At 42.7% G+C, this 27,066-nt stretch overlaps 1 protein-coding gene across 3 annotated transcripts in view; it reads left to right on the top strand.

Moving 5' to 3' along the window:
- The first annotated feature begins 2,577 nt into the window (after positions 1-2,577).
- TMEM161B (transmembrane protein 161B) overlaps positions 2,578-27,066 on the top strand; it is a 47,606-nt gene continuing 23,117 nt past the window's right edge. The window contains exons 1-5 of one of the 3 annotated variants that reach the window (XM_071732329.1): positions 2,578-2,835; positions 13,557-13,660; positions 18,796-18,876; positions 22,572-22,669; positions 24,385-24,541. In XM_071732329.1, the coding sequence (XP_071588430.1) occupies positions 2,833-2,835; positions 13,557-13,660; positions 18,796-18,876; positions 22,572-22,669; positions 24,385-24,541 (443 nt within the window). In that variant the 5' untranslated portion in view covers positions 2,578-2,832. The remainder of the gene's footprint in view (positions 2,836-13,556; positions 13,661-18,795; positions 18,877-22,571; positions 22,670-24,384; positions 24,542-27,066) is intronic. The other 2 variants (XM_071732328.1, XM_071732327.1) reach the window with 2 other exon arrangements.

The following is a 27,066-nucleotide window of genomic DNA, read 5'->3' as shown; positions in this document are numbered from 1 at the left end:
TGCTCTCAGCCACTCTGTGCCCAGCCTGGAGCTCCCCATGGGGTTGTTGTGGCCAAAGTGCAGGACCCGGCACTTGGCCGTGTTGAACCTCATCCCGTTGGAATCAGCTCAACTCTCCAGTCTGTCCAGGTCCCTCTGCAGAGCCCTCCTGCCTTCTGGATGCAGCCCCGTTCAGCACCTCTCTGGGCCCAGCCCTCCAGCCAGTTCCTAACCCAGCACAGAGTGCCCCTGTCCAGGATGTGATGCTTGTTAAAAGCTCAAGCCAACCAATGCACAACTCTTGTTTCAGTTCATGAGGCAGCCCTGCTGGTTACAAAAAGCTTACTTTTCATAAAATGCCAACATACTCCTGTTGGTGATGAAATCTCTAAGAGTTCCACAGGTAAGCTTCAAATTTCCTTTAAAAGACACTTTTGCTTTCAGCAGTGTTAGATGTGACTCAAATTGCTCCCCAACTGCACCTGATCTCTTACAATTCCTACTCTAAACTCATGCTATGATTCATGAGTTTAGAAACTGATGTGTTTTTAAAGAGCTACCTATATTCAGTCTTTTCTGTGTGCCAGGAACACAATTAATAGTGTGAACAGAACTCCTTTAGAATTTATCATTGCTGTAAACTGCCAGTGCCAAACTTGCCACAAACATCTCCAAACCAAGTGATAACTGGGAAGCCTCTCTTCTTGACTAAAATGAACTGGTTGGAATAGGTCAAGACCACCTTGTTTTTGCCCCTGATAATCTCTGGCATCTGAGAGGATTTCTGCAGTGGTAGTGGATCAAGGGTTGGACTTGATGATCTCTGAGGTCCCTTCCAACCCAGCCAATTCCATGATTCTATGATTTCCTTTTAAGCCTGGTTGCCCTATTGTTTTATTATTGTGATGTCAGGGGGGCCTTGTTGGCTTTTTCTTTTGAGCCACACTGTATTTCCAAGGAACAAAGAAACACAATGCCAGAGCTCATAAATCTGTGTGGCAGTTGTGAAGAAGTTACTAAATTATCTTCTCCTCAGCACAGAATCATAGAATTGGCTGGGAAGAGGAAGAGGAAGAGGAAGAGGAAGAGGAAGAGGAAGAGGAAGAGGAAGGGAAAGGGAAAGAATCATAGAATCAGAATCATAGAGTCATAGAATCATAGAATTGGCTGGGTTGGAAGGGACCTCAGAGATCATCAAGTCCAACCCTTGATCCACTCCCGCTGCAGTTCCCAGCCCATGGCACTGAGTGCCACATCCAGGCTCTTTTGAAATATCTCCAGGGATGGAGAATCCACCCCTTCCCTGGGCAGCCCATTCCAATGTCTGATCACCCTCTGGGTAAAGAAATTCTTTCTAATGTCCAACCTAAACCTCCCCTGGCACAACTTGAGACCTCTTGTGCCCTCTTGTCTTGCTGAGAGTTGCCTGGGAGCAGAGCCCAACCCCCCCCTGGCTCCAACCTCCTTTCAGGGAGTTGTAGAGAGTGATGAGGTCTCCCCTGAGCCTCCTCTTCTCCAGCCTCAACACCCCCAGCTCCCTCAGCCTCTCCTCATAGGATCTGTGCTCCAGTCCCTTCACCAGCCCAGTTGCCTCCTTTGGACCTGCTCCAGGACCTCAATCTCCTTCCTGAGCTGAGGGGCCCAGAACATCTGCATCTGTGTGCAGAGCCAGATTTAGGTTCACCCTGAGTCCCCCTCTTGTGATTCTATGCAAGTGAAGTTTGACAACGTGCAGGTATTTCCTAGGAAATTACTATTTATCCACCTGAGCATCTATTTATACATCAAAGCAGCGTGTTTGCTCTTCAGTTCCCCAGCCCACGAGTGCTGGTGGCAGATTTAAAGCAGCAAGGCTTACAAGGGAGCTGTTTTATTTCACTGAAGTGACACGGCAGTCTGCTCTTCGTCCTTTTACCACAGGAACTCCGCGGAAGGCGGGGAGCAAAGGCCGAATGTCGCTACGCCTCGGGAAACCTGAGGGAAAGGAAACCCCGGGGGGACATTTTCCTCAGTTTAAGAGTTCTCCGGCGGCGGTGGGCCGCACTCTCCTTCTCACAGCTTCCCGCGGGTACTTCCAGCCGGGGAGGGTTTTTTCGGGAAGCCTCGCTACTCCCTCGCAGGCCTCAGGGATCAGGGGGAGCCCAACCTCTCCCCTCACGCACCGCCATGGCGGGAAACGGCACTTCCGGCTCCTTCCTCCCGCTCTGCGCATGCGCCCCAGAGCCCCGATGGCGGGGGGGAGGAGGGGGGAGCGGAAGAGAGCAGCGCATGCGCAGTCGGGCTGCCATATTTTACACACCCCAGGCTCCCCTCCTCGTCCTTCTCTGAGTTCCCCTTCTCCTTCTCTTCTTCTTTTCTCCTCCTCTCCCCGCTTTCCTCCCGTGGGCACCCGTTCCAACCCCCCCCTGGGCCCCCGTAGGGCGCTCAGTGCTCCGAGGCGCCCTCCCGCCTCACGTGGACGGGGTCGCGCCGGTGGGTTCCCCGGAGTTAGCTGCCCCGTGGGGTGCCTGATTGGGCTAGCGTCAAAACACCGGCGGGCGCGGCATTCCGGAGGGAATCTCCCCCCCGCCGCCTTTCCCCCTGCCTAAAGAAGTGACCCGCGGGCCCGCGGGGGTGGAGGCTGAGGTGCGATCCGGGCTGGCTGTCTTTCTATCGGCGCCGGCAGTTGTTCGGAGAGCTCCAGCGGCCTTGGTGCCGGAGGGGTCCTTCCGTGACCTCCGCCGCGGAGGCGTGCGCCGGGCGGGAGCCGGCGCGGCGGGGCCTTGGCGGGAGCGGCGGCGGTGAATTTATGTGCTGGGAGAGGGAGCGGGCCGGGCGGCTGGAGAGGAGGCGGGCGGGGCCGGCTCGGGCACCATGGTGAGCGGGGCAGAGCGGAGGGGTCGGCGGGGGGCTCGTGAGGAGGTTGGCGGGGGGGGCTGTGAGGAGATAGGGGGGAGGGCGGCGGCTGAGGGGCTGAGGGAAGGGGTGGGGGGAGCGGTGAGGAAGGTGGGGGTAGAGGTGAGGCTGTGAGGAGGTTGGGGGGGTTAAGGGAGGTGGGGAGGGGGCTTGAGTTTGGGGAGGGGGCTAGAGGAGGCTGGGGAGGGGTCTGAGGAGGCTGGGGAGGGGTCTGAGGAGAGGTCTGAGGAGGCTGGCGAGGGGGCTGTGAGGAGGATGGGGGAACGGCGGCTGAGGGGCTGAGGGACTGAGAAAAGGGGTGGGGGGGCGGTGAGGAAGGTGGGGGTAGAGGTGAGGCTGTGAGGGGAGGTTGGGGGGGGTTAAGGGAGGTGGGGAGGGGGCTTGAGGTTGGGGAGGGGGCTAGAGGGGGCTGGGGAGGGGTCTGAGGAGAGGTCTGAGGAGGCTGGGGAGGGGGCTGTGAGGAGGATGGGGGAACAGTGGCTGAGGGACTGAGGAAAGGGGTGGGGGGGCTGTGAGGAAGGTGGGGGTAGAGGTGAGGCTGTGAGGAGGTTGGGGGGGTTAAGGGAGGTGGGGAGGGGGCTTCAGTTTGGGGAGGGGGCTAGAGGGGGCTGGGGAGGGGTCTGAGGAGGTTGGGGAGGGGTCTGAGGAGAGGTCTGAGGAGGCTGGCGAGGGGGCTGTGAGGAGGATGGGGGAACGGCGGCTGAGGGACTGAGAAAAGGGGTGGGGGGGCGGTGAGGAAGGTGGGGGTAGAGGTGAGGCTGTGAGGAGGTTGGGGGGGTTAAGGGAGGTGGGGAGGGGGCTTGAGGGCAATGGGGAAGGGGGTAGAGGAGGTTGGGGAGGTGGCTGTGAGGAGGTTGGGGAGGGGGCTTTGAGAGGGTTAGAGAGGGGAGGGGGTTGGAGAGGGCTGGGGAGGGGTCTGAGGAGGTTGGGTAGGTGGCTGTGAGGAGGCTGGGGAGGGGTCTGTGAGGAGGAGGGGGGAACGGCGGCTGAGGGACTGAGGAAAGGGGTGGGGGGGCTGTGAGGAAGGTGGGGGTAGGGGTGAGGCTGTGAGGAGGTTGGGGGGGTTAAGGGAGGTGGGGAGGAGGCTTGAGGGGGTTGTGGAGGGGTCTGTGAGGAGGTTGGGGAGGGGGCTTGAGGGGGCTAGGGAGGGAAAGGGGCTGGGGGGGGCTGGGGAGGGGTCTGAGGAGGTTGGGGAGGGCATGTGAGGAGGTTGTAGAGGGGGCTTGAGGGGGTTAAGTTAGGGAGGGGTCTGTGAGGAGGATAGGGGAACGGTGGCTGAGGAACTGAGGAAAGGGGTGGGGGGGGGGGGCTGCGAGGAGGTTGGGGAAGGGGCTTGAAGGGGCTAGGGGGGGTTAGAGGAGGTTAGGAAGGGGTCTGTGAGGAGGCTGGGGAGGGGGCTGTGAGGAGAATGGGGAAGGGGATAGATGGGGGTTGGAGAGGGGATTTGAGGGGATTGGGGAGGGGAGTAGAGGGGGTTGGGCAGGGAGCTGTGAGGGGGCTGGGGAGGGGCTTTGAGGTCTCTGCTGTGGTCTCTGCTTTATGTTGATGTCCTGTGGCTTGAGGCTGTGGTCCTGGGTTTGGGGACTTCTGGAGCAGAGGGGAGGTGGGGAGGGGCTGTTTAGGGCTGTTAATGGCATTTTTAATACATATCATGGACTTAGCTGCCCCCACTTCACGATGATTTTTTACTCCCCAGTGGTTATTTCCCTTTTTGTTGGTTTTCCACTGAGAAATAAAGTGAACTTCATAGTCTGCATCAGGTTTAGTGTGTGTTTTAGCAAACACCTAGTGCTGTCTGTTCACATCTCCCTGTGAGCAGTTCTAATTTAATTAGCTGTGGTCTTCTTGAAGGTGTGTAAAAGCCTTTGGCAACAGTTTGGTTTTCACACTGCTGGTTTATCCTCCCTCCTCGGGGTTACATTGCAGGTGTGGCAGCCTGCACATGCTTCAGGTTTGTGGAAAAAATCCTGCCTCAGATTTCTTTTCTCAACAGATGTTTTGGCACAGACACCACTTGCTGTGCTCAGGGTAATACAGTGTAAATGCACGGATATTTTAGATAGGAACAGGAGAGCAAAGTTTGGTTGGTGTGATCAGTGCTAACAGCACAAGTGTGCTGCATATCTGTAGCTTAAATAGTGGAGGCTGAGAATTTATGAGCTCATCTCCTTTGCTGTAGAGATCTGCTGAGTTTTGTGTTTGTCTCAGTTACCTTTTAAAATCTGGCAGGTGATTGCTTCTGCTTTTAACATCCTTATTTTACAGGTAGGTGCTGTATGGAGCAGCACAGGGATGCTTGAGTGCAGTTAGAAAAACGTTTTCTATGTCCCATTATCTGTATGGAAGAGAAATACATGTATTACAGATTACATAATGCTTCTTCAAGTGATGGAAATCTTGCTAAGGGATTACACTTTAGAGCTATGTTATGAGTAAAATCTGACTTTTAATCTGTTCTGATACTTAAAGATTTAATCACCTGTTTTCACTGTGGTGTTTTTTTAATAACGTCTGGAAATCTGAGAAGGGTTTGTGCAGGGGTCTTTTTCCTCTCATTTGGTATTTTCCTCAGTTTGTCTCTAGAGGTTAGGATATTTAACCAAAAGGTCTTTGAGAAAGGTCTTGCCATTTATTTGCAGGGGATGCCTGGGTGCAGTCATCCAACTGTGTTTGGGGTTGCTTTTGGGAAGTTGCACGCAAGCATGGCTTTTCCTTTTGGTGTAGGTCCTGATCTAAATAAACAGAGTGCTTCTGTTCCCTGATGGGTTGAAAAATCAGGTCCAGTTCTGTTTGCTGGTTGCTGGCAGTGTGGACAAATAATCTTTGTGTGTGATTCCATGACGTCAGCTAAGAGAAAAGGTGGTGGTCTACTTTTATGCTGTTTGGACTCTGTATTCCCCAGTTCCAGAGCAACAGGAGAATGAAATGTTCATCAATTTCTTTTGCATCAGGGGGGCTTATAAATCAAGTCACCACAGCAATTTACTGGCAATGCTCTGCCCAGTTGAGACTGCCAAGGCTCATCTATGTAGTTGGAATGCCAGTTGTCTCACAGCTTTAAGCTCTGCACTGGTGTTGTGATGGAAGTTAAAGCCACTGTGTTCAGCAGAGGCATGGAAGACTTTTCAGTTTTTATACCTAGAATGATTCCTGTAATGGCAGAGCCTATGCTATTTGAAAAAAAAAAAAAAAAGTGTTCTGGAGAGTTGAGAGCTTCCATAGTTGCTACTTGTGATAGGGGGGAGGAATGAGAAAACTAGGTGTTAAAAATCTTTGAATTTTAACAATAGAATACAACCTTGTTTTTTCCTTTGTGGGTGGATCTGTTATCTGAACTAGTTTTACTTGTAATTTAATAATATGTTGGATGCTGGTGTTCTGCACAACAGGCATTCTGTACTGGCTTCTTCAGTAGTAGTGGTTATTCTGTGTTTTTTGTAGATGCCCTCATTCTGGTGCTAAGATTTCTGTAGCAATAACTTGATTTGCCTAATGATGGTTCTGTAATCTTTGTGCTTGGAGAGCATCAGTGGGAAAAGAAGGAAGAGCGTGGGGGGAGATTGTTGGCTGACTGGAGTTTTGGTTCTAAAGAAAAGGGATTTAAAGCCTGGGGACTGCTTCTATCTGGCAGTTCATGACTTTCCTTTGAAAAGGAAAGACACAGGTGAAGGTGAGAGTGACCTTTGGGTGGGAATGACCCGTGATGGTGAGCACATCACATCAGTGGTTGCCCTGAGTTCCCTGCCTGCTCTGCATTCCCCTTTGTGTACCTCTTGTTCATCTCTGTAGTGTTGCAGACAGTGGTAGGTGCAGGAAAATGAAAATTCGGGCAAAATGTGGCCGTGGGAAAAAAAAAAACCCAAACCTCAACATTTTTAAGAGGTCTCTGGGCATAATTTCCTTTTCCAAAATCAGCTTTATGGATGTCTGATAAATGCAAATTGGAAGATTTGAATTGCCTCTGATTGCTCTTGGTGTCAGGTATCATTCTGACTGTAGGTATTTTGTTAGAGTAGCCTTTTTCACTGGAAATCTTAATTTTAAGACTGCATGGCAAGCTCACTTTGCTTTGGCCATCCCATATAGTGTTTTCTACTGTTTAGAAAACAATTTTGAGTTGCATTTTGTGTCAGGAGAGCTCTGCCTTTTGCAAGCTCCAGCTTGAGCATGGGCGTGTATACATATGGAGAAAATGTTGCTATAGGAAAGTCTCATCTAATGGCAAGAGCAACAATGCGTCATTGATTAAATGGCATTTCAAACAGGTTGTATCAATGTAGCCTCTGGATTTAACAAATACTGTTGTGCTTTTGGAACTACAGATAAGAATCTTACATTCTCCTAGAGAGCTTGCTTGTCACTGGTAGGGAAGCTTTGCCATTTCCTGCATGGAAAATAAGAGCTTTGTTAGTGTGTGTGGGTGCTACCACTGAAAGAGATTAATATGCTCTTAAGTCAGCATGTACAGAACACTCCAGTACACATCTGGTAAAATCTTGTTTTTACAAGGCTTGCCACTTGTGAATTGGATTCTACGAGGAGCTTTTCCAGGCATGCAGTTGTATTGCTGCTGCAGTCCTGGTGCAGACAGCAGCTCCTCTTCTGCAGTGGAGGAGATGGTTGCTGTCAGAAGCAGTCATTGCAAAATCCTGCATACAGCTGGATGTGTGAGTTATTTGTAATACCTCGTTATGTGGTAAGGGGAAAAACTTGACCTGTTAGTACAGATATGGGAGAATAACCTTGGGCAAGGTCAAAATGAGACTGGAGTAGTGTCTTGGCAGAAAAATATTAAGCTTGGTTATCTTGTTCTGCCTGTTCTGTAAATCAGTTGATGATGAAAGGGGAAATGTCCTCTAGGCAGAAGTACATGAAGTATTTGGGGTTTTTTATTATTGAGATAGCTGTTGGCGTATCGTAAGTATACTTGTAGATAACAGTATTGTAACTTTATCTTAATGATTTATTCTTACTTCTTGTTCTCCAAATTATCAGTAACAGTGTCTCCAGTTATGTAGTCTAAAGATACTGACTATGAAAACCAAAGTCTAGCTTATATTGTACATAACTTTACACTGTTGCCTTTTGGACCTGGTGTCTTTTTCCACCATTTTAAGAAATTTGGCAAGCTTCCCTCTGATGCAGCTGCTCACACTTCTTTTGTAGCTCAGTTATACTCTGTCTGCTGTGTTTTCATAAAAGCTTTCCTGAAAACCGAGTGCTGTGTTGCACAACCAGAAGTCAAAATGATGTTTAAGTCCAGGAACTGTCTCAAGACTTTTTAAGACACCTCTAACCAAAGACCTTCCTCTGTCACAGAAACGCAGGCAGACAGCTGTTTATTAGTGTAATCCCTTCATGGTCATGCTATTTCAGTCTTGTCTTTGACCACAAGGTTATTTGCCAGCCTCTGTTTTTCACAGGAGCTGATTTGACTCTCTTGTATAGTTGTGTTGTCTTGGGGCTGAATTCCTCTTGGTGTTGGACAGGTTGACAGAAGAGTCTCTGACCAGTGAGCGTACTGACTTCTGTCTTCAGTGTCTTGAATTTGGGTTTCAAATTCTAAGCTGTGAAGCTGAAGCATGACAGTGGAATCAGAATGACCAAGGTCTTATGAACTGGTTTCAAATGTCATTTTCCACAAGCTGTTCTGTAACTGCAGACCCTTTATTTAATCTGTGTAGCACTTCCTCATCTCTAAGAGGTGAATAATGCTGCTTTACTTTTGAGGCAAGCCTGTTAATGGTTGTGAGCTCACTTTATCACAGATCATGTGGGTTGATGAGTTCCAGATTTTGTTCACCAGAGGCCCTCAGAGCCCCCTTGTGATTGTGGAATTTGCCTATGAGTGTCTTCTCCTTCAAACACATACTGTACTCTATTAATCAGGGCTAGATTTTTTTGTCTAAGTTGAGGATTTCTAGCTGAATTCTAAGTCCTGTGTCATCTAATTTAGAGTATTTAGGATATAAGATAGGAACCAACACCTCATCTTCATTGGTATTCCTGAAACAAGTGTTTTTGATCTTAAACTGATGTTATTGGTAATGCACATGAAAGATTTAATCTCAGCTTATCTTGAATTGGGATGAACCCTGTGTTTTGTGGTTTTGAGTAAAGGAACAAAGAAGTGTTCTAGCATTTTAATGTGAGCTAGCTTGGGTTGTACCTTTTTCCAGAGTGCATTAATAAAAATACATGTAGTGTAGCCTCATACAGGCAAGAGAACAGAGTTGGCAAAATGTTGTGCTTTATTTCCATGGATGTATTACCCACTGTATTCCTTTGCCTTGTGATTTTGGCTGATTGCAAGAACAATGCAGTGGAATTGTTTTAATTTCCATGTGACAGCTTTACTCTGTTAAACATATTTCTCATGGTTGATTACTAACCTTCAGGAATCAAGAAAAAAATGATCAAGTGGGTGGGTATGTCAGGTTTTTTCAGTGGCTTGCAGAAAAATACTAGAAGGACATTTCCACCACAAAGTCAGATTAAAAATTAAACTGAGGATTATAATTCTAATTTGTTTTTAATGGATTAACATTTGATAGGGTGGCTTTATTTGTAGGCTGAAATATTTTGTGGGTATTTTATGTTTTTTTTAAGAAATACAGCAGTAACCTTTAGTGACTTTTAGTTCACGTAGTGGTCCTGCTACTCTGTATAAGGAATAAATGCCTCCATTTGCATCATTTTCCCTCTTGTTATCTTGAGTAAAAAGACATTTTCTTTTCCTTATGAATTGAAGAGACATGCAGGCACCTGATTAGGCAGTTGTCTGAATAAAAACATTATTCTGTAGAAATATTAATGTAACTTTAGGGTGAGATACTGAATTCAGAGGATCTTAGGTAGGTAGGCTTGCTTGCTAGATGGAAGAACAGTGTGTTGTTTTTTTTTTTCCCTCACATTGAGTTGAAGTGTTTGGGCTTATGAGGAGGTCAGAATAAACATTTGACTTTAAAATGAATGGTTTGTTTTGTGAAGGTATTACAGTGTATATGCTTCCTGAGCAATTAATTTAAATATATCAAGTATATTATGCAGGCAGCTTGTTTTATTAACACTTCCTTTCATTCTCAGTATGTTTCCCCTTAGCTAGGGAATTGCTTTGAGTCATCTTGCACATGGGACTCCCAACATGGGAAGAATCCCTTGGTAGAGTGTTGACAATCACACACTGCTTTCAATCCTCATCTTGTTCCCCAGTCTTGGTGACATGGAAAATAATCAAAAGTGAGGAATTGCTTTTTGGGGTACCTCAGAGAGCTGGTGGCACCAATGTAAAGAGGCAGGGGTTAGCAAAGAGAGGCTTGTACTAAAGAAACCTTCCTCACTGACCCTGGGGTCTTGGCTCTGGCATTGCTCTGCTCCCCCCTCTGCCCCTGCTCCCCCCTCTGCCCCTGCTCCCCCCTCTGCCCCTGCTCCCCCCTCTGCCCCTGCTCCCCCCTCTGCCCCTGCTCCCCCCCTCTGCCCCTGCTCCCCCCCTCTGCCCCTGCTCCCCCCCTCTGCCCCTGCTCCCCCCCTCTGCCCCTGCTCCCCCCCTCTGCCCCTGCTCCCCCCCTCTGCCCCTGCTCCCCCCCTCTGCCCCTGCTCCCCCCCTCTGCCCCTGCTCCCCCCCTCTGCCCCTGCTCCCCCCCTCTGCCCCTGCTCCCCCCCTCTGCCCCTGCTCCCCCCTCTGCCCCTGCTCCCCCCTCTGCCCCTGCTCCCCCCTCTGCCCCTGCTCCCCCCCTCTGCCCCTGCTCCCCCCCTCTGCCCCTGCTCCCCCCCTCTGCCCCTGCTCCCCCCCTCTGCCCCTGCTCCCCCCCTCTGCCCCTGCTCCCCCCCTCTGCCCCTGCTCCCCCCCTCTGCCCCTGCTCCCCCCCTCTGCCCCTGCTCCCCCCCTCTGCCCCTGCTCCCCCCCTCTGCCCCTGCTCCCCCCCTCTGCCCCTGCTCCCCCCCTCTGCCCCTGCTCCCCCCCTCTGCCCCTGCTCCCCCCCTCTGCCCCTGCTCCCCCCCTCTGCCCCTGCTCCCCCCCTCTGCCCCTGCTCCCCCCCTCTGCCCCTGCTCCCCCCCTCTGCCCCTGCTCCCCCCCTCTGCCCCTGCTCCCCCCCTCTGCCCCTGCTCCCCCCCTCTGCCCCTGCTCCCCCCTCTGTCTCCCCTCTCCTGGTGTCAGCTTGGATTTATGAAGTGAACATCATGCCTGACCAACCTGTTAGCCTTCTGCAGAGAAATCAATAGCTTGGTGGATAAGGGGAAAAGTGGGCATGTTTTGTTTTCACTTCAGCAAGGCTTTCATCACTGTCTGTTGTAACATCATTGTAGACAAACTAATGAAATGTGGACTGGATAAGCGAGCAGCGAGGTGGACTAAAAACTTGCTGTGGTGCTGAGGGCTAAGTGTTGTGATTAGTGGCACAAATCTAGCTGAATGCTGGACACTAGTGATGTGCCCCAGGAGTAGGTACTGGTGCCAGTATTACTTAACATCTTTATTTATCCGGAAGATAAAAGAGAGTGCACCCTCAGTAAGTTCTGCAGATGTTACAGAACTTGGAGAGGCTGCTACATCTTGTAGTTGTGTTGCTGTCATCAAAGGGAAATGCAGTATTTCTGAGGAAGAGTTAAGTCCAGACACCAGTACGTGCTGGGGTCTGTACACCTGGGAAACAGTATGTCAGAAAAAGACCCAGAAGAGGTCCTGGAAGGTATTAAATTTATCATAAACCACCAGTGAACCCCTGTGGCAAAAGTGGCACCCTGGGCTGCATCATGCTGAGAATGACCATCAGGTTGACAGAGGTGCTCAGTACTGGATTGCTGCATCTGGTTTTGGGTTCTCCAGTACAAGAGAGACACGAGCTTACTGGAGAGAGTCCAGTGCAGGGCCAGAAAGGTGTTGAAGAGACTTTGGTCATCTGTCATTCCAGGAGAGATTGAGAGAATGGGGACTGTTGATCCTGGAGAAGGTTCAGGAGGCATCTTACTCATAGGGGAGGAATTAAGAAGGTGGAGTAAAACTTCTCATTTTTTCCCCGTGGAAGTGCTGTGAGCACAGTACAGAATGCTCATTTAAACACAAGAAATAAAAAAAAATTGTTTAAGGTGAAGATGGTCAAACACTGGCACAGTGGAGAGGTTGTGGAGGCTCCATCCTTGCAGACATTCAATACCTGACTGAACATTTGCTTCTGAGCAACCTGCCTTAGTTGACCCTGTTCTTAACAGGAGACGTCCAGCTAGGTAATCTCCAGAGATCCTTACCAGCCTCAGCTCTTTCACCATTCTGTAAGAATTGCTCTTTCCCTGCTGGATTATTTATACATGGAGAGGAACTCCTGTTAAAAACTTGTGGTTTAATTTCCTCCAAGAGAACAGGTATTCTAGGTGGGAGAGGGTGTGTTTGAACTATGGCACTGCTGCATGCTGTGCAGCCAGTGAGGTGTTGAATCTTCTTCCTTTGGGGAATGATGAATGTTTCTCATGGATGGGCTTATCCATGTTGTCTTTGCCAATGGTTAATTGCACACTCTTCCATATATAGAACTGCTTTTGCATCCTGACCTTCTATAGCAAAGCTGCTGAAGTGTAATTCCCAACTTCTGCAGTTATGGGGGGAAATATTTTATCTTTGTAATTTACTGACCAGCAATATCTGAAAGTTGAAATCTAAGACTGTGGACTTTTATATGCCAACACTTAAATGTGGCGCATTGGTGCTGATTTAAGAAGTTTAATGAATAAATACTCTGAAAAACTGTATAAATGGCTTATTTGGTTGATACTTAGTGTGTTTTTGCATGTTTTATACTTAGATACTTGATACTTGCATGTTAGATACTTAGATACTTGCATGTTTTTGTAAATGTCCTTTGCTTATCTGTGTTCAGTGGTTCTCTTTTTTCTCTTGTGATGTTTTAAGAATAAAATTTTTGCATGCAAATGGAGGAGGTACAGCGTACATGCTTCATGCTGGGTTTTTTTCATGGTGTTGATAGAATTTCACGTGCCAGACACAAAGTAATATGATGCAATATTTCACTCAGTGTTTTAAAATAAAACTCAGCAACAACTGATGGTCAGAATTAAAGCTTGCTGAGTGATTGGGAATGAGATAGTTGCTGACTCTACTCAAGTGCCAAATCCTGATTAGGAGGTGGACATAGGAGTGAAGTTGTGCAGATTCTGGTGTGTCCTGCCCTCCCTCCCCAACCCGTGCCTGGAGTCTGATGAGGAGAAAATGCTCAGCACTAATCAGAAGCTGAAAATTCACAGTGTAGATGTTCTAAATTGTTGTTCATTCCGTTGGGTTTCTGTGGTCTCTGCTGTTAAATCGTGTCAGAGCAGAAGAGACCACAAAAACCCAAGGTTGTAATCAGTGATGTAATTTTAAGGCAGAATATCTTGTGAAATGCCACGTCCACTTGTGGCCTTAGAGACAGTGAAACGGGGGACATGTGGTACTGACCTTAAGACTTGGCTATGCCTTTTCCCTTTGATAAAAGTATGTAACTGATGGTAGCAAGTCCCAGGGGATTTCTTGAAAACTGATACAGCATGTTATTTCCACCCCCCCCCTCTGGTTTAGAGAGAAAAAATATTATCCTTACCATGCAAGGTGTTTTTAATTTATTTTTCTTTTTAAAGGTATCAGTCCTCTAAAACTCATACTGACTTATTATTAAATTATTCCTCTACAGGGTGTGATAGGTGTACAGTTGGTGGTTACCATGGTAATGGCTAGTGTCATACAGAAGATCATACCTCACTATTCTCTTGCCCGTTGGCTTCTCTGTAGTGGCAGGTAAGATGAGAAACAGTTGCTATCCTGTGTGTAAATATGGTAATAAAATTATGCATTAGAGTAGTATCAGCAAAACATACTAATTTTGGTAATTTTCTTGAAAAATACACTGGTGTTCTAAATTTATTACCGTAGCACTGTGACACCTGACTTAGAGGCTCAATGTCTGAAGACAGAGTTGCTGTAAAAGAACAAGAGTGTTTGTTGCTATTTATTGTATCAGCTATAAAGTTATCTGTTGTCCAGCTCTAACCTTATTAAAGGCACAAGCTGCATACTTTCAAATATAAGAGATTGAATCATTGAAAGTTTTTTTTTTTTTCTCTACTTTGTTTCAGTTCTTGATAACCCACTTGCTGATTAGCCTTGAATATAGAGAGTGCTTAGTTTTTTTATTAGTTTTTTTTAGTATTTCATAGGACTGGATTAGTATAAATTTCAATGCACTACTTCCTCGTAACAATAGATCAAACAAACATAATGAGTTGCAAGGGGAGTATTTCCTTTGTAGCTGTATCCACAATAATCACACAAACCAGCAGCTGTTTTGAATATAAATCAGTATCTTAAGTATTAAAAGAATCATGGGCACTGTGTTTTTACATTTGGGAAGAAAAAAAACTTTGTGTGGTTACAAGGTAGAGTGCTGTCTTTTGTACTTGTTAAAATTTTGAGAGTACCAAATCTCTGCTCTGATTCCTGAAGGAGTATCTTTGCATAATGAGGTGCTCCATAGGAATCTTAACCAGTCCTGTTTGTTTTGCCATTGCCTTTTCCCTCTGTATCTCAGAATCACCAGATTGTTGATGTTTCCCCATCTCATCACCCAAAGACCTGGTAATGAAAAATGACCTTAAATGCTGTTTGGATAGGTGTTAGGTATCTGTTGATTAGGTGTAATGGAAAAATGTAATTGCCACGTGAATAACAGGAATCATATTTTTAATTTATCTCTGAAGTTTTGTTGTTGACAACATCTGTAAGGTGCCAGTCACTTTTCTGTGCTCTAAAAAGCTTATTACATTAATGAATATGAAATTATATACCACTGCATGTAACTTTGGTGTGTAACTACCATTGTGTTTTTATCAGCAATTATTCAAATAAAATTTTCTACTTTTTATGTCCCATTTAAGGTTTACTTAAATATTAATAAAAAAATTTAAATATTTAATTGCTCTTTTTCAAGATTTGCTAAATATTATGCCCATGTTCTTTGTTCTTGTGAAGTTCTCACTTTATCTATCCTTGTTCTAAGGCATGCCTTATGCCAGACATAGGGTGAGGTTTGCTGTTCAAATGTTTTCCATAATCCATTCCTCCTTTTATCTTTGCACACCTGCAAATTGATAAATACATAAAAAAGGATTTCTGCACTTGAGCCTATAGAATTCTGTTCTCACTGGAGTCAAGGGGAGTCTTATTACTGCCTTTCATGTTAGTAGCCTTAAAAAAATCTCATTGTTGCTTTTCACTGTTCTATTTATCTTGTAACTGTTTCATTGCATAGTAATTTCAGTCATTGTGAATAACCTCCTGATCACAAGAATTATGTTAAGAGTCAGAAATAATTCTGTATTCCAGAAATAAAAATAAGTCAGAAGCTTCACTGCAACAAGAATTTTAATAACAGGAAGCAAAAATAAAAAAAAAAAGTCTTCTAATTTCAACTCACAAATAGTCTTCTGTGTTAACCTTTTTTCCTTTGTTTTATCTTTTTCCAACAGTGTTTTCCTTGACATACCTGTGTGGGTGAGGTGGTGGAGGTTTTTATACACACCTAAGGGATAGGCACAGGCAGGCCCACTCTTAAGCAGTCCACTTTCCTGGGGAGAGCTACTGCCTGCTCCTACTTTCCTTTGTCAGTATACTTCAACATACTTGATAGTTCTTTATTCCCAAAACTTTTTTTTTTTTTATTCTTTCTTTATTGTTTTTTAATTTTTTAAATTTTTATTTAAAGTTACTTGGCATATCTTTCTTCCAAAGTGTTGGGGGGCTTTTCTAAGCAAGGTAGTCTGGGATGTATACAGAGCCCTTTCCAGATGGAAGGCAGGATAAACCAAGCAAGCCACCAGCTCCTAAGTGACCCATTGATTTCAACTGTGCCTTTATGTGCACACTCACAATCCATTAAAAGGAAACAGACCCTTCAAAATTTAGAACAGGTAGAACAGGTAGACATAAGGTAATTACTCGTTTGCAGAATGAACAGCTATCATTGCATATTGAGAAACTATTTGCTTAAATTTGTAAAGAAACACAGATTTTTTTTTCCAATTAATGTTATTTTTCAGAGTTTGAACAGAATTTGAATATTTGTAATTATTAAAGTCAGTCATCTGCATTTTATCTGCATAGGCCTTCACATTTTTTAACTAATAAAACATTTTCTACCAAAATTCTGGCTTTAAGTTGCTCAGTTGTGTTCTACTTTCAGTGCACCTCAGGAAGACAGGAGAAAATGGAAGGTTTTTGTGCATTCATTAATGACCTTCATTCAGATTAACTGGGGCATATCTTTGCTGCTGTTGCCATTCAAACAAACTTGGAAATGCCAAAGCCACAGAGGTATCAGTTGTGGGAGCTCAGTTTTAAATATATATAAGCTATAGCAGATACAAAATACCATTTTAGCTCTGCCTTTATGAAAATATTTTGTCTCTTGGTTTTGAGATTTTAAATGCAAGTTGCATAAAGTTTATTAAATAAAAAATCCCCAGATTCTGGTATCCAATTAATTGTAGCTATGAATCAGTTGCAACATGAATGTTTTATTGTCATTAATTGCAAATTGTGGTTTAGTCTTTGATTTGTGTTAGCATGTTAAAAAGAACAAAAATTCTGTCCTGTTGTAGTAGGTACGATTTCTCCCATCTGTGCAGAAAAGCTTGTGAAAAGTTAGCTTCCAACATAGGTGATTTTCATCATTACTGAACTACTTCTGGCACTTTCAGATCTGAGAGATGATGAATGATGAATTAGAAGACTATTCCTCAGCTTTTATTCACGTCCTGTAGCTTGTATTTAAGATAGAAAGGAGTTAGGTTCTCAAGTAGTTTGTCTTCTTGGATGAAAAGGTGGATGCTCTGATTATCTGTGTGATTCTCAGTCTTAACAAATATCTTTATGTGCAAAGTTTGCAGAAAATTGCAAAACCAGCAATTTTTTTCACCTGGGACCAAATGATAAAAAGAAATTAATGAAATAACTTTAGCTTTTACTGATGCCTCAAAAAAAAACCCCAGAAGCACAATTCACCCCCTTTTCTCCTCCTCAAAACTCCATGTTTAATGCAGTCTGTACTAGCTGCTGTTTTCAGTTTTTGAACTGCTCATGAATTACTCCAAGGGAAATTTGCAGTGTGAAATGGTTCAAATCTCTGAGATATTTTATTGGTTGGTACTAAAGTTCTTTTCTCTTGAAGAAATCCCATCATCAGCTGATTCCAGGGAAGGGGTATCAACAGCCTTCCCAGGCAACCTATTCCAGTACCTTACGACCCTCATGGTGAAGATTCTTTTCCTAATATCTAACCTAAATCTACCCTCCTTCCTTTTGAAAACACAGCTCCTCCTATCACTGCTCTCTTTGGGACTCACCCCAGCTTGAGTCCATGAGCTCTCTGCAACTGCCTGTTTAATGCTTCGTTATACCAAAATTTAAATTGCCAAAAGTGGGATTTCTTCTTGTGTTGTATTTTTGCTGCACCATTTTTCACAGCATGTCAGGTAGGGAGGGACTTCCAGGATCATCTTCCCACCTGTTTTTGTTCATTCCCTCTCCTTAGCCAGGTTTCATGTAGTGTCAAGGGCAGTACCAGGACAGAGGGGTGTGTTAAGATCTGCCAGAAGCCTCTATATTTACTGATAGCCACCTTTCATTACAATCTTACCTATTCTTTCTTGTAGTCTTTATCCAGTGTGTCTTGCAGCACATGTACACAGATGAAGTGTCCTTGGCATTGTCTGGAAAAAAAAAGATGAATAGTATTGCTGCTTCTGGCTGCTTGCATTAAGGACTCTTTTTCTGCTTTTAACATGGGTCTTGTAGCACTGGGCCTTCTGCAGTATTTTTTGTGTAGGCAATGCTCCATGAAGAATGATAACATTTTTTGTATTAACATAAAAGGCCAAATTTTGTGAATATTAAAGATGGGTGGACCAGACTTCCCCTTGGGACAGAAGCCTTCCCAAAACAGACCTGGGTATCAAGTCTTACCAAATGTCTTGAAGTTATCTGAGCCTGATATTTATTTTCCAGATTTACTCTCTCTAGTTCTGAAATTGGATGTTACATAATCTCTAAATCATCATTGTAGAATTGACTGGTCCTGCTTCATGAGGTTTTTTTAACATGAGAAGCACTGATGGCTGTGGATTCCATTATCATCTCTAATTATTTCCTTGAGTTTAGCTGTATCACCAATTAGTGGCCTCCTAATCTGGAAAAGGTACTTCACATAAATACAGATAAATTTCCTGAGTCTGTTCTCATTTATACCTGGGCTCCTCTGCCTCAGCTTTTCAGCACAGAGGTCAGAGTGACCTCCTTCTTGCATCTGGACAACAATGCTCCTGTGCTGAATGTGGAAAAGGTCTGGTTTCTGCCAGATTTCTGAAATGCTTAGAGAATAAGGTAAAATGTAGTGCCCTAGAGACTTGCCCGTCTTTGTTTTTTTTCTTCAGAAATTTCTTGGCACTTGCCTTTTAAATAAATGAGCAATTGATGGTGCATTGGCTTGTGGAAGTGGAAAAACTTGAAGCTGAGCTACATGTAAATTAGTGATTTTTTTTTTTTTTTTTTTTTTTTTCCAGTAGAACTTATTATAATGGGAGCTGAAGATACCACAGAGGAGGTGTTTAGGAAAAGAGTGTTGTTGTTAGATGTAGTCTGCCTACCACATTTTATTTGTCTTTGTTGAACTCCAGAAGGTTTTTGTTAGTTGCTTTTCAAGCCTGTCCAGGTCTTGGTGGTTCTTCCTTCAGAAGTGTGAGCAATTCCATTGCTAAGGTGTTGCAAGTGACCAGTGTTTTAATATGCATATAGGTTTATATTGATGTGCAGGTTTTTTAAAAAAAACAGCCAAGACACTAAAACTGAGATTGTTTTCCTTGATATTTTCTTTTGTTTAGTTTAAGGTGGTATCAGCATCCTACTGAAGATGAACTACGGATTCTTGCAGGGAAACAAAGAGGGAAGAGCAAAAAAGATAGGTAAGGACTTGTTATAATATAAACAATTTATAGTATCTTTGCCCACCAACCTTTATTTTTATGTGTATTAAAAACTTAGTTGCGTATGAGTGGCCTGCTTGCATTAAATGTCACAGCTCTGTACCACACTGTGTTCTTTCAATTTAAGAGAGTTGAATGTGTCCAAGTTGTGTGGAACTGGTTGATTTATTGTTCACAGAACTGGTCTGAAATTGCTAGTTTGGTGTCAGGGAAGTTTTTTTAGTGAATGTATTCATTTGGATGAAAAACTGAGGAAAGCAGATCTTCTATAGGATTGGTGCTCTTCATCTTGAAGCAAGTGAAGAAAGATTTGAATCTATTAGTTCAACGTAGGATTACTAATGAGTCCCTACTCTTACTCAGCTGTGAAAAAAAAATGTGCTTCTAGGATGTATTAGGTGAGATATTTCTAGTAGAAGAGATAGGGAAATATTAATCCTCTTGGACAAGGCACCGGTGTAAAACTTTATCTGGATTACTGTGTGCAGTTCTGATCATTCCTGTTCAGGAAAAATGGATTTGTACATGAACAGGTGAACAGAGGGCATCTAGGATCACCCAGGAAACAAAGTCTGTCTTGCAAGAGGGGACTAAAAGGGCTTGTCTTGTTCAACCTAGCAAGAAGATGACTGAGAGGGAGGGGATAGCTGTCTGTCAGCTTAATGTGGAATATTAATGTGGAATGTTCTGGAACAGCCTTCCTGAGGTAAAACTGTGGCAAGAACCAAGAACTGCTGTGTTGATTCAAGACTGTGAATTGACTGTGTTTGAAACAAAAAACTTCTTCTTTCCTTGGCTTTCTTTTTGATGACATAGGAGCTTTCCTGTAATACTTTTTCTTCATTCCAGTATGGGCTCGTAGTATCCACAAACTGATTTACCCCATCTTTTGTAGTTCTCAGGGTATATGGTTAGCAACCTTGCTTGCTACACTTGAAGGTAAAAAAAATGTTATTCCTTTAATACTGAGTAAGTTTTTTTGTTACGTGCTTGTTGCAATGTTCTTTAAAATTCAGAACCTCATTTTATGTGACAGTTCTCCATAACAGAGTGAGGCAAAATGATTTTAAGTAGCATTACAACTTAAAACTGTCTGTTTGACAAATAACAATTGTTCATATGTGAAATTAAATACGTAACTGTAAGTCCACCCATAGCAGCCTTAAACAGAAAACCACAACCTCATTACCAAATAATAATTGTCTGTTGCTCTTAATGGGCTCTCTTCAGTCTTGCCAGTTTTTTTCCATCTAAAACGTGTTGCCACTTTCACCAGAACAATTACATGCACTCAGCTGAGTAGAAGAATTCCATATTAGTGTGTACTGACACAAAAACTTAAATTTTGTAATACTTGGAGTATTTCCTGTGAAATTTAATAGGAACCTGTATCACATGTCTCCCATATATTTAAGTCCTTTTTTAGTTACTGAACTTCTCTGTTTAATGTTTCAAATGTGATGCTGTGTTTTCATGTCTGCACAGCCAAATATTGATGATGTGATTTAGTTACTATAGTGGTGTAGTTTTCTTACTGAATTAACAGCTGTAATAGCTGTAGGTAGTTGTTTGTATTAGGGTAAATGTTAATTACTGGGGATATAGAGCATCCAAGAAAACAGGATGGTAATTGTCAAGGCTTAAATGATTCCTTTGGTTTGTTGTTGTAATAGAAGAATGAATAATAACACTTTTTAGTCAAAAATACCTCATGTTCTCTAAAGAAGTGGCTGTTGCTGGAGAAGAAACAAAAAGTAGGAGTTGTTCCTGTTGAGTTGGTCTGGATGTACCTTCTGAGTCTGCACAAAATGGAATGCACTGCTCCTGTAAGCCAAGGAGATACGAAACAGATGGTGTAGGGGAATTAAAGAGGAATTAAAGATGTGTCTATTTGATTGTTCCTGTGTCTCTTCTAGATGAAGGGTTTGCTTTGTCAAGCCTATAGTCTTGAAAAATGTAGTACCTGCTCATAAATGCTTTTTCCAGTATGAAGGAATTATAAGGAGATCTAAGGAGCTTGCTTGAAAATGAGCTTTAGGGTCAACTTGTCCATTTTATTCAAAGCATATTACAATTCAGTATATTATGCTGTACTTTGTAAGAGCACATGAATATTAGGCAGATTTTCTAGTTCAGAATGTCCTGTGCTGTATTAAATTGTTGGGCTTAATGAAAAGGTTCAAAGTTACTATGAATTACCTTGAATTAAAGCTGTTAATGGTCATGGGTATGTTTTCATTCTGACTCATGGATTATGTATCCCTTGGCATAAATAAAGTGTAGGAACACCAAATGTTGTTTTGATAGCTGAAATGGCCTCAGGTATCAAAATGGCCCAGGGGAGGGGTGGACTCTCCATCCCTGGAGATATTTCAAAAGAGCCTGGATGTGGCACTCAGTGCCATGGGCTGGGAACCACGGGGGGAGTGGAGCAAGGGTTGAACTTCATGATCTCTGAGGTCCCTTCCAACCCAGCCAAATCTATGATTCTATGATTCTATGAATCCTTGGTTCAGAGCATCCTCAGGTTGCTTAATTCAGGACATCAGGAGGGGTTCATCAGTGTGAGGATCAGCCCTCAGTCACCTTACAAGTTGTCACCTCTATGATAGGAGTAAATGAGCCTTTATGTTCCTTGATGCTGTATCCTGAAGTACTTCGTAATTTCTGTCTCCTTAAAGACATCAGGATGGATCATTCCTTTTGAAGTTGTATTGGATCTCCAGGATTGCTATCGATACTGCTATAAATGGTTTTATTATTGTTTTCATAAGCAGGGTATGAATGGAAACAAATTTTAAATTTTAAAATTAATTTTCAATTTTAAATTTAATTTAAGTCTGTTGAAACAAGAGTATTCCCACACATACCTTTTTTGAATAGAAAACTATCTCTGAACTCTCTTTGAGGTCCAGTAAAAACAGATCTTTGAGGATCTAGGTTGGTCCAGCCTGTGTTATTTATTTGCTATGCATCCATTTATGCCATGAAGGCCTAATGCTTTTTTAGGAAATTTGCTTTTTTTTTTTTTTTTTAAATTATTTTTGTCCCTATCACATGTCTTCTAAGGTAGGTTACTGCTTGCTGTTATTCCCAATGAATGTTTAATAAGTTAATACTGCTAAGTCTGTCTGTCTTTTTTACTTAGTTTCAGTCCAAAATCTTTTAACATTTCTGCATCCTGGTCTTCCACTTCAGCATCCTGGTCTAGGGCTCAATTAAAAAGTCTCAGAAGAGCTTTGATATTCTTCAGGGTTTCTTTAGGGTATGGCATGGTGGTTATATTCTTCTTTGTAGCTGTGTTTGCATTGCTCAACTTTGAGACTGGGAACTTACTCGAGCACCTTGTAGCTCTCTAAACAGAGAAAATCAGTGGGCTGGAGTCAATACTTGCCACTGGATCTTTCCCTAATACTTGCTCAGGTGGCAACATATGGAAGACATTTAAACACAAACTACACTGCTATAGCAGAGCCTTGCAAGGTAAAGCTAGGAAACATTGGCATACTTTGTTGTTTTTCAAGATTTGAAGTTGAATTCATGCTTTTAGCTATTGAGATAAAAATGTTTGCATTTGGCAGAAAAGTGGTATGCACTTTTTCTTAAAAAAGATGTTTTTTTTTCAATAATATGTTATAATATGTATTTGTATTATCTGTTATTTATTTTTACAGAAAATACAATGGTCATATTGAAAACAAACCCCTAACCATTCCAAAAGACATTGATCTTCATCTGGAAACAAAATCTGTGACTGAAAGGGACACTATTGGTAAGAATAAGTAGATGCAGACAATAGGATATTATTTCAAATATATCCATATTCTTTCTATAAAGTATTTGTTTGAAATGAATGCTGCAATATATTATTTTTTTTTTAGAGACAATGAATTAATGGAACTGCAACTGATAATAAATCTAAATGAGAGGGCAAGAATTAGGGCTAACTCTTCTTTGTTGTGCCATGAGTGACATCTTAATAGCAATTAGACAAAAGTAACATTAAAGTAAGTGAAATAACATAAAGTAAGTGAAATCCACATAAAGCAGCTCTATTGTTACATCAGGCATTCATAGCAACGTAAGGCAACACTTAAAAGATCACGTCATAGTCTATTTCAAATAAAGATCATAGCTTTGTACAAGGAAGTGACAACTGGCAGATATTATTGAAGCACTTTCTGCTTGTTAAAAATAGGAAATGTGCTGTAGCATTTTGAAGTGTAGACCTTTCAACAACACGTCTGAATCGTTGAGGTCAAATGCTTGGAAACCAAAAGTGGCAGTACAGAAACAGGCAGCATTCAGTGCTTTGGAAGTTGCTATGTTTTTAAATGGTAATCTTTTATTTGTTAGTCATAGGCAGTTATTCTGTTAAAGAAAACTCATTTATGGATATTTAGTTACGTATGATTCGTGTTTTCTTCCTGTGTATGTTTTTATATACGTGGGTTCTATGCATAAAGAGGAAGCATAGTGCTATGCAGGAGATTTCCTAAATTATCAGAGACAGCATATAAAATACACAGAAATGCAGAGCTTTTCAAATCTGGCACATAATTAAAGCACTCACAAGTTTCCATTAGTGTTATTTGCTTGAAATTAGAGAGGTTTAACTGTGTCCTTGAGTATTCATAAATACAGAGTGGAGGGTTTAACTGTCTTTAAAAAGCATACAATCTTCTGTTGAATCTAACCATACACTAATTTAAAAATAAGTTTAGGGTTTGGGCCGTTTCATGTGTTTGAAATCAGGTAGGTTTTAGTCAACAGAAAAATGCTCACTAATGTTTTGTGACTTTTAAAATTGTAGGTGTAAGGACAGTGTTGGGAAGGGACTGCCTGCACTTTGTTGTCATAAATTGTTTTTATGCAATTCCCAGCACCTACAGGAGCTCCCCCTTTCACACCACCCAGCCTGCTTGCCATACAATGTGATGCCCAGAGTTTTTACAGTGAAATATAGACTGATCTATTTCTGCATAGGAAATATTAACAAAATAGGGAAGTCTAAACCATCAGTATCTTTGACACTTTTTTGTTTGTTTGTTTTAGGGAAAAAAATTTTTACACATAGTATTTTAAATCTTTGCCAATGAGCTTTTAATCTTTGGCAGAGAGTGAAAAAGCCTCTCACCTGGAGTTCCAGCTATACTTTCCTAGAGAACCATTTTCTGTTGTGATGTTGAGATTTATGTATGCTTTTTGAATTGAGGATTTTAATGTATAAAAGCTGAGATTATGTAAGAGAGAAATGTTTAGCTTTATGAATTTGAGTAGTAGTCAAGTATCAAATAACAAGAAAGTAATGTTCAGGTTGGTAACTAAAAAATATGTGGCTTTTTTGCTGTTGTTGCTTTTTCCTTGGGTGGTGTGGTTCTACCTCGGCGTCAGCTAATCAAAAAAATGTTTTTTAATTGTCACTCCATTTTATATATGAAAGAACTGTATTAAAATGTCAAACATCTGCAAACTTGTGTTTTTCAGCATTGCATTATTTTCCGGAATATCAGTGGTTGGTGGATTTCACTGTTGCAGCCACAGTTGTGTACGTGGTGACTGAAGCCTACTACAGCGTTGTGAAGCCCTCACAGGAAATGAATATCAGTGTAGTCTGGTGTCTGCTTGTCTTGGCTTTTGCAGTGTATCCTTCTCTGTTTGGTTTTTTTTTTCCACTTATTTTGTTTTTGTTTTGTTTTCTAATCAAACCACTCTTACCTGTTCCCAATATTTTGCATCATTCTGCAATTCATAGAATCATAGAATCATAGAATCCTAGGGGTTGGAAGGGACCTCAAAAGATCATCTAGTCCAACCCCCCCTGCCAGAGCAGGGCCCCCTAGAGTACATCCCCTAGGAACGTGTCCAGGGGGGTTTTGAATGTCTCCAGTGAAGGAGACTCCACAACCCCCCTGGGCAGCCTGTTCCAGGGCTCTGTCACCCTTACAGTAAAAAAATTTTTTCTGATATTCAACTTGAACCTCCTATGCTCCAATTTACACCCATTACCCCTTGTCCTATCACTGGTCACCACTGAGAAAAGCCTAACTCCATCTCCCTGACACTCACCCCTTACATATTTGAAAACATTGATGAGGTCACCTCTCAGTCTCCTTTTCTCCAAACTAAAGAGACCCAGCTCCCTCAGCCTTTCCTCATAAGGGAGATGTTCCACTCCCTTAATCATCTTAGTAGCTCTGCGCTGGACTCTTTCAAGCACTTCCCTGTCCTTCTTGAACTGAGGGGCCCAGAACTGGACACAATACTCCAGGTGTGGCCTCACCAATGCAGAATAGAGGGGGAGGAGAACCTCTCTTGACCTACTAACCACACCCTTTCTAATGCACCCCAGGATGCCATTGGCCTTCTTGGCCACAAGGGCACATTGCTGGCTCATGGTCATCTTCTTGTCTACCAGGACCCCCAGGTCTCTTTCACCTAAACTGCTCTCCAGCAGGTCAGCCCCCAACCTATACTGGGACATTGTGTTGTTAATTCACATAAAGCTTTCTGTTGTTGATTGGCTGGTTACACAAACATCTGGGAAAAGGGTCCTGTAAGCTAGTGCCATTACTGGCTAATGTATATGCTGTACATGCTCTTTATGTGCTGATATCAGTATCATGTTAACATTTATACCAGACTGTTTATGGAAAAAATACGATTATATGAACATACAGTTAGTGCTTACCAGTAGTTATGTTGTGTATCGAGACTAATTGGGTTTTGCCCAGTTTGGCAGTCAGAGATAATTTCTGAACAGAAAGCATTCACAATTTACTGCACTATTTTTGCATTCAGTATGTTTATTCTGATACTTCCTGAATGAAATAGTACAGTAATATTGTAAATGTACTGTAAAACAGTAAAATGTACTAATTTATTGCAAAGATAAATGCATTAATTTTTAACTTTAAAATGTGTTCAACACACTCTTACGAAGTTTACAGAAAATAAAACCTGTGGGCAGTTGTAGGAGCTGAGGTGGAACGTTTTCAGAGCTTTATGAAAAGTTGAATTCTCTGAAACTGAAGGAGAAAAACCAGAGTATTTAGGAAACAAGCAATATCTAACTATAAATAAAAGTAGCTTCTGTGTTTGATTTTACTGAAGATGGCAATATCATATGCTTGTGTGGACATGAACTGCTTTCCACATACTAATCCAGACATACACTTTAGGGAGGAAAGTTGCTTTGTAATGATGTGGTAAAGCAGGGGCATTGAATTAAGGGCCTGCAGGAGTGCAGGTTATGCTAAATTGAGTTAGAAAATAAATTTAGGTAATTCCTCTCCTCCCTAACAGCTGACAGTCAGAAAGTGTTAAGTTAGGGTAGGTACAGGATTTGAATATTCAAAATGGACTCTTTATAAATGCTTGTTCTTTGGTAGAGATTCTTAACTATGTTCTGGTGTTTTTTGAGGGCTTTTTTTTTGCGTGCATGTGTTGACAATAGCTTGTGGTATTATGTTAAAAACATTTGTTTGGTTTTATTCAGCTAAAAGTTCTGAATATGCTTAATACTTGTCTGTGCTTGGTAATTATTAAAATCTGTGCTGCCTTTACGGTAAGGACAGACATCTTTTATTCTAAGTAGCCTGAAGTATGAAAGATAATCCAAATTTTTCCTTGTAATGAGTAAAAACTTGATAGAAGGGGATGTCAACTCACACTATGTAAAAAAAAAAAGGACTGTTAGTAGCTTGCTTCCAGACCAGGTATTTCTCCTTCGACTTACCAGTGGATGGATCCAGAGTCCAAAAGGTTTTTTTTTCTAGTCTGTGGGAAAGTTGGTGCTTGTCTCTTATAATGATGAAATAGCTCTAATAGTGAATATAGTGAATAGTGAATATAACAGCTAGTACGTAGCTTCACAGCCTTTGTTTTGTTTGTTTGAATTAAGTCAGAAACTCTAGTTTAATCTTGGCAGGGAGAAAGAGGGGCAGCTACTGCTTAAAGGAATTGGAAAAGAAAGCCAACACCTTTGACTCCTATTTTGAGGATGAGGGGGAGGTTAATGGGAAAACAGGCTTCAGATACTAAAGCCACAACACTTCAGTTTATTGGTGGCAGCACCCTATTTGCTTCATCTCCCAAATCTCAGCTGTAGCCAGCTTAAGTAATACCACAGTGATTGCCACTAGAGATGAAGCAGTTATGAATTACATA

Source organism: Heliangelus exortis, chromosome Z (genome assembly GCF_036169615.1).
Source record: "Heliangelus exortis chromosome Z, bHelExo1.hap1, whole genome shotgun sequence".
In the NCBI taxonomy this organism is placed as follows: domain Eukaryota; kingdom Metazoa; phylum Chordata; class Aves; order Apodiformes; family Trochilidae; genus Heliangelus; species Heliangelus exortis.
This window is presented reverse-complemented; position numbering and strand designations above follow the sequence as displayed.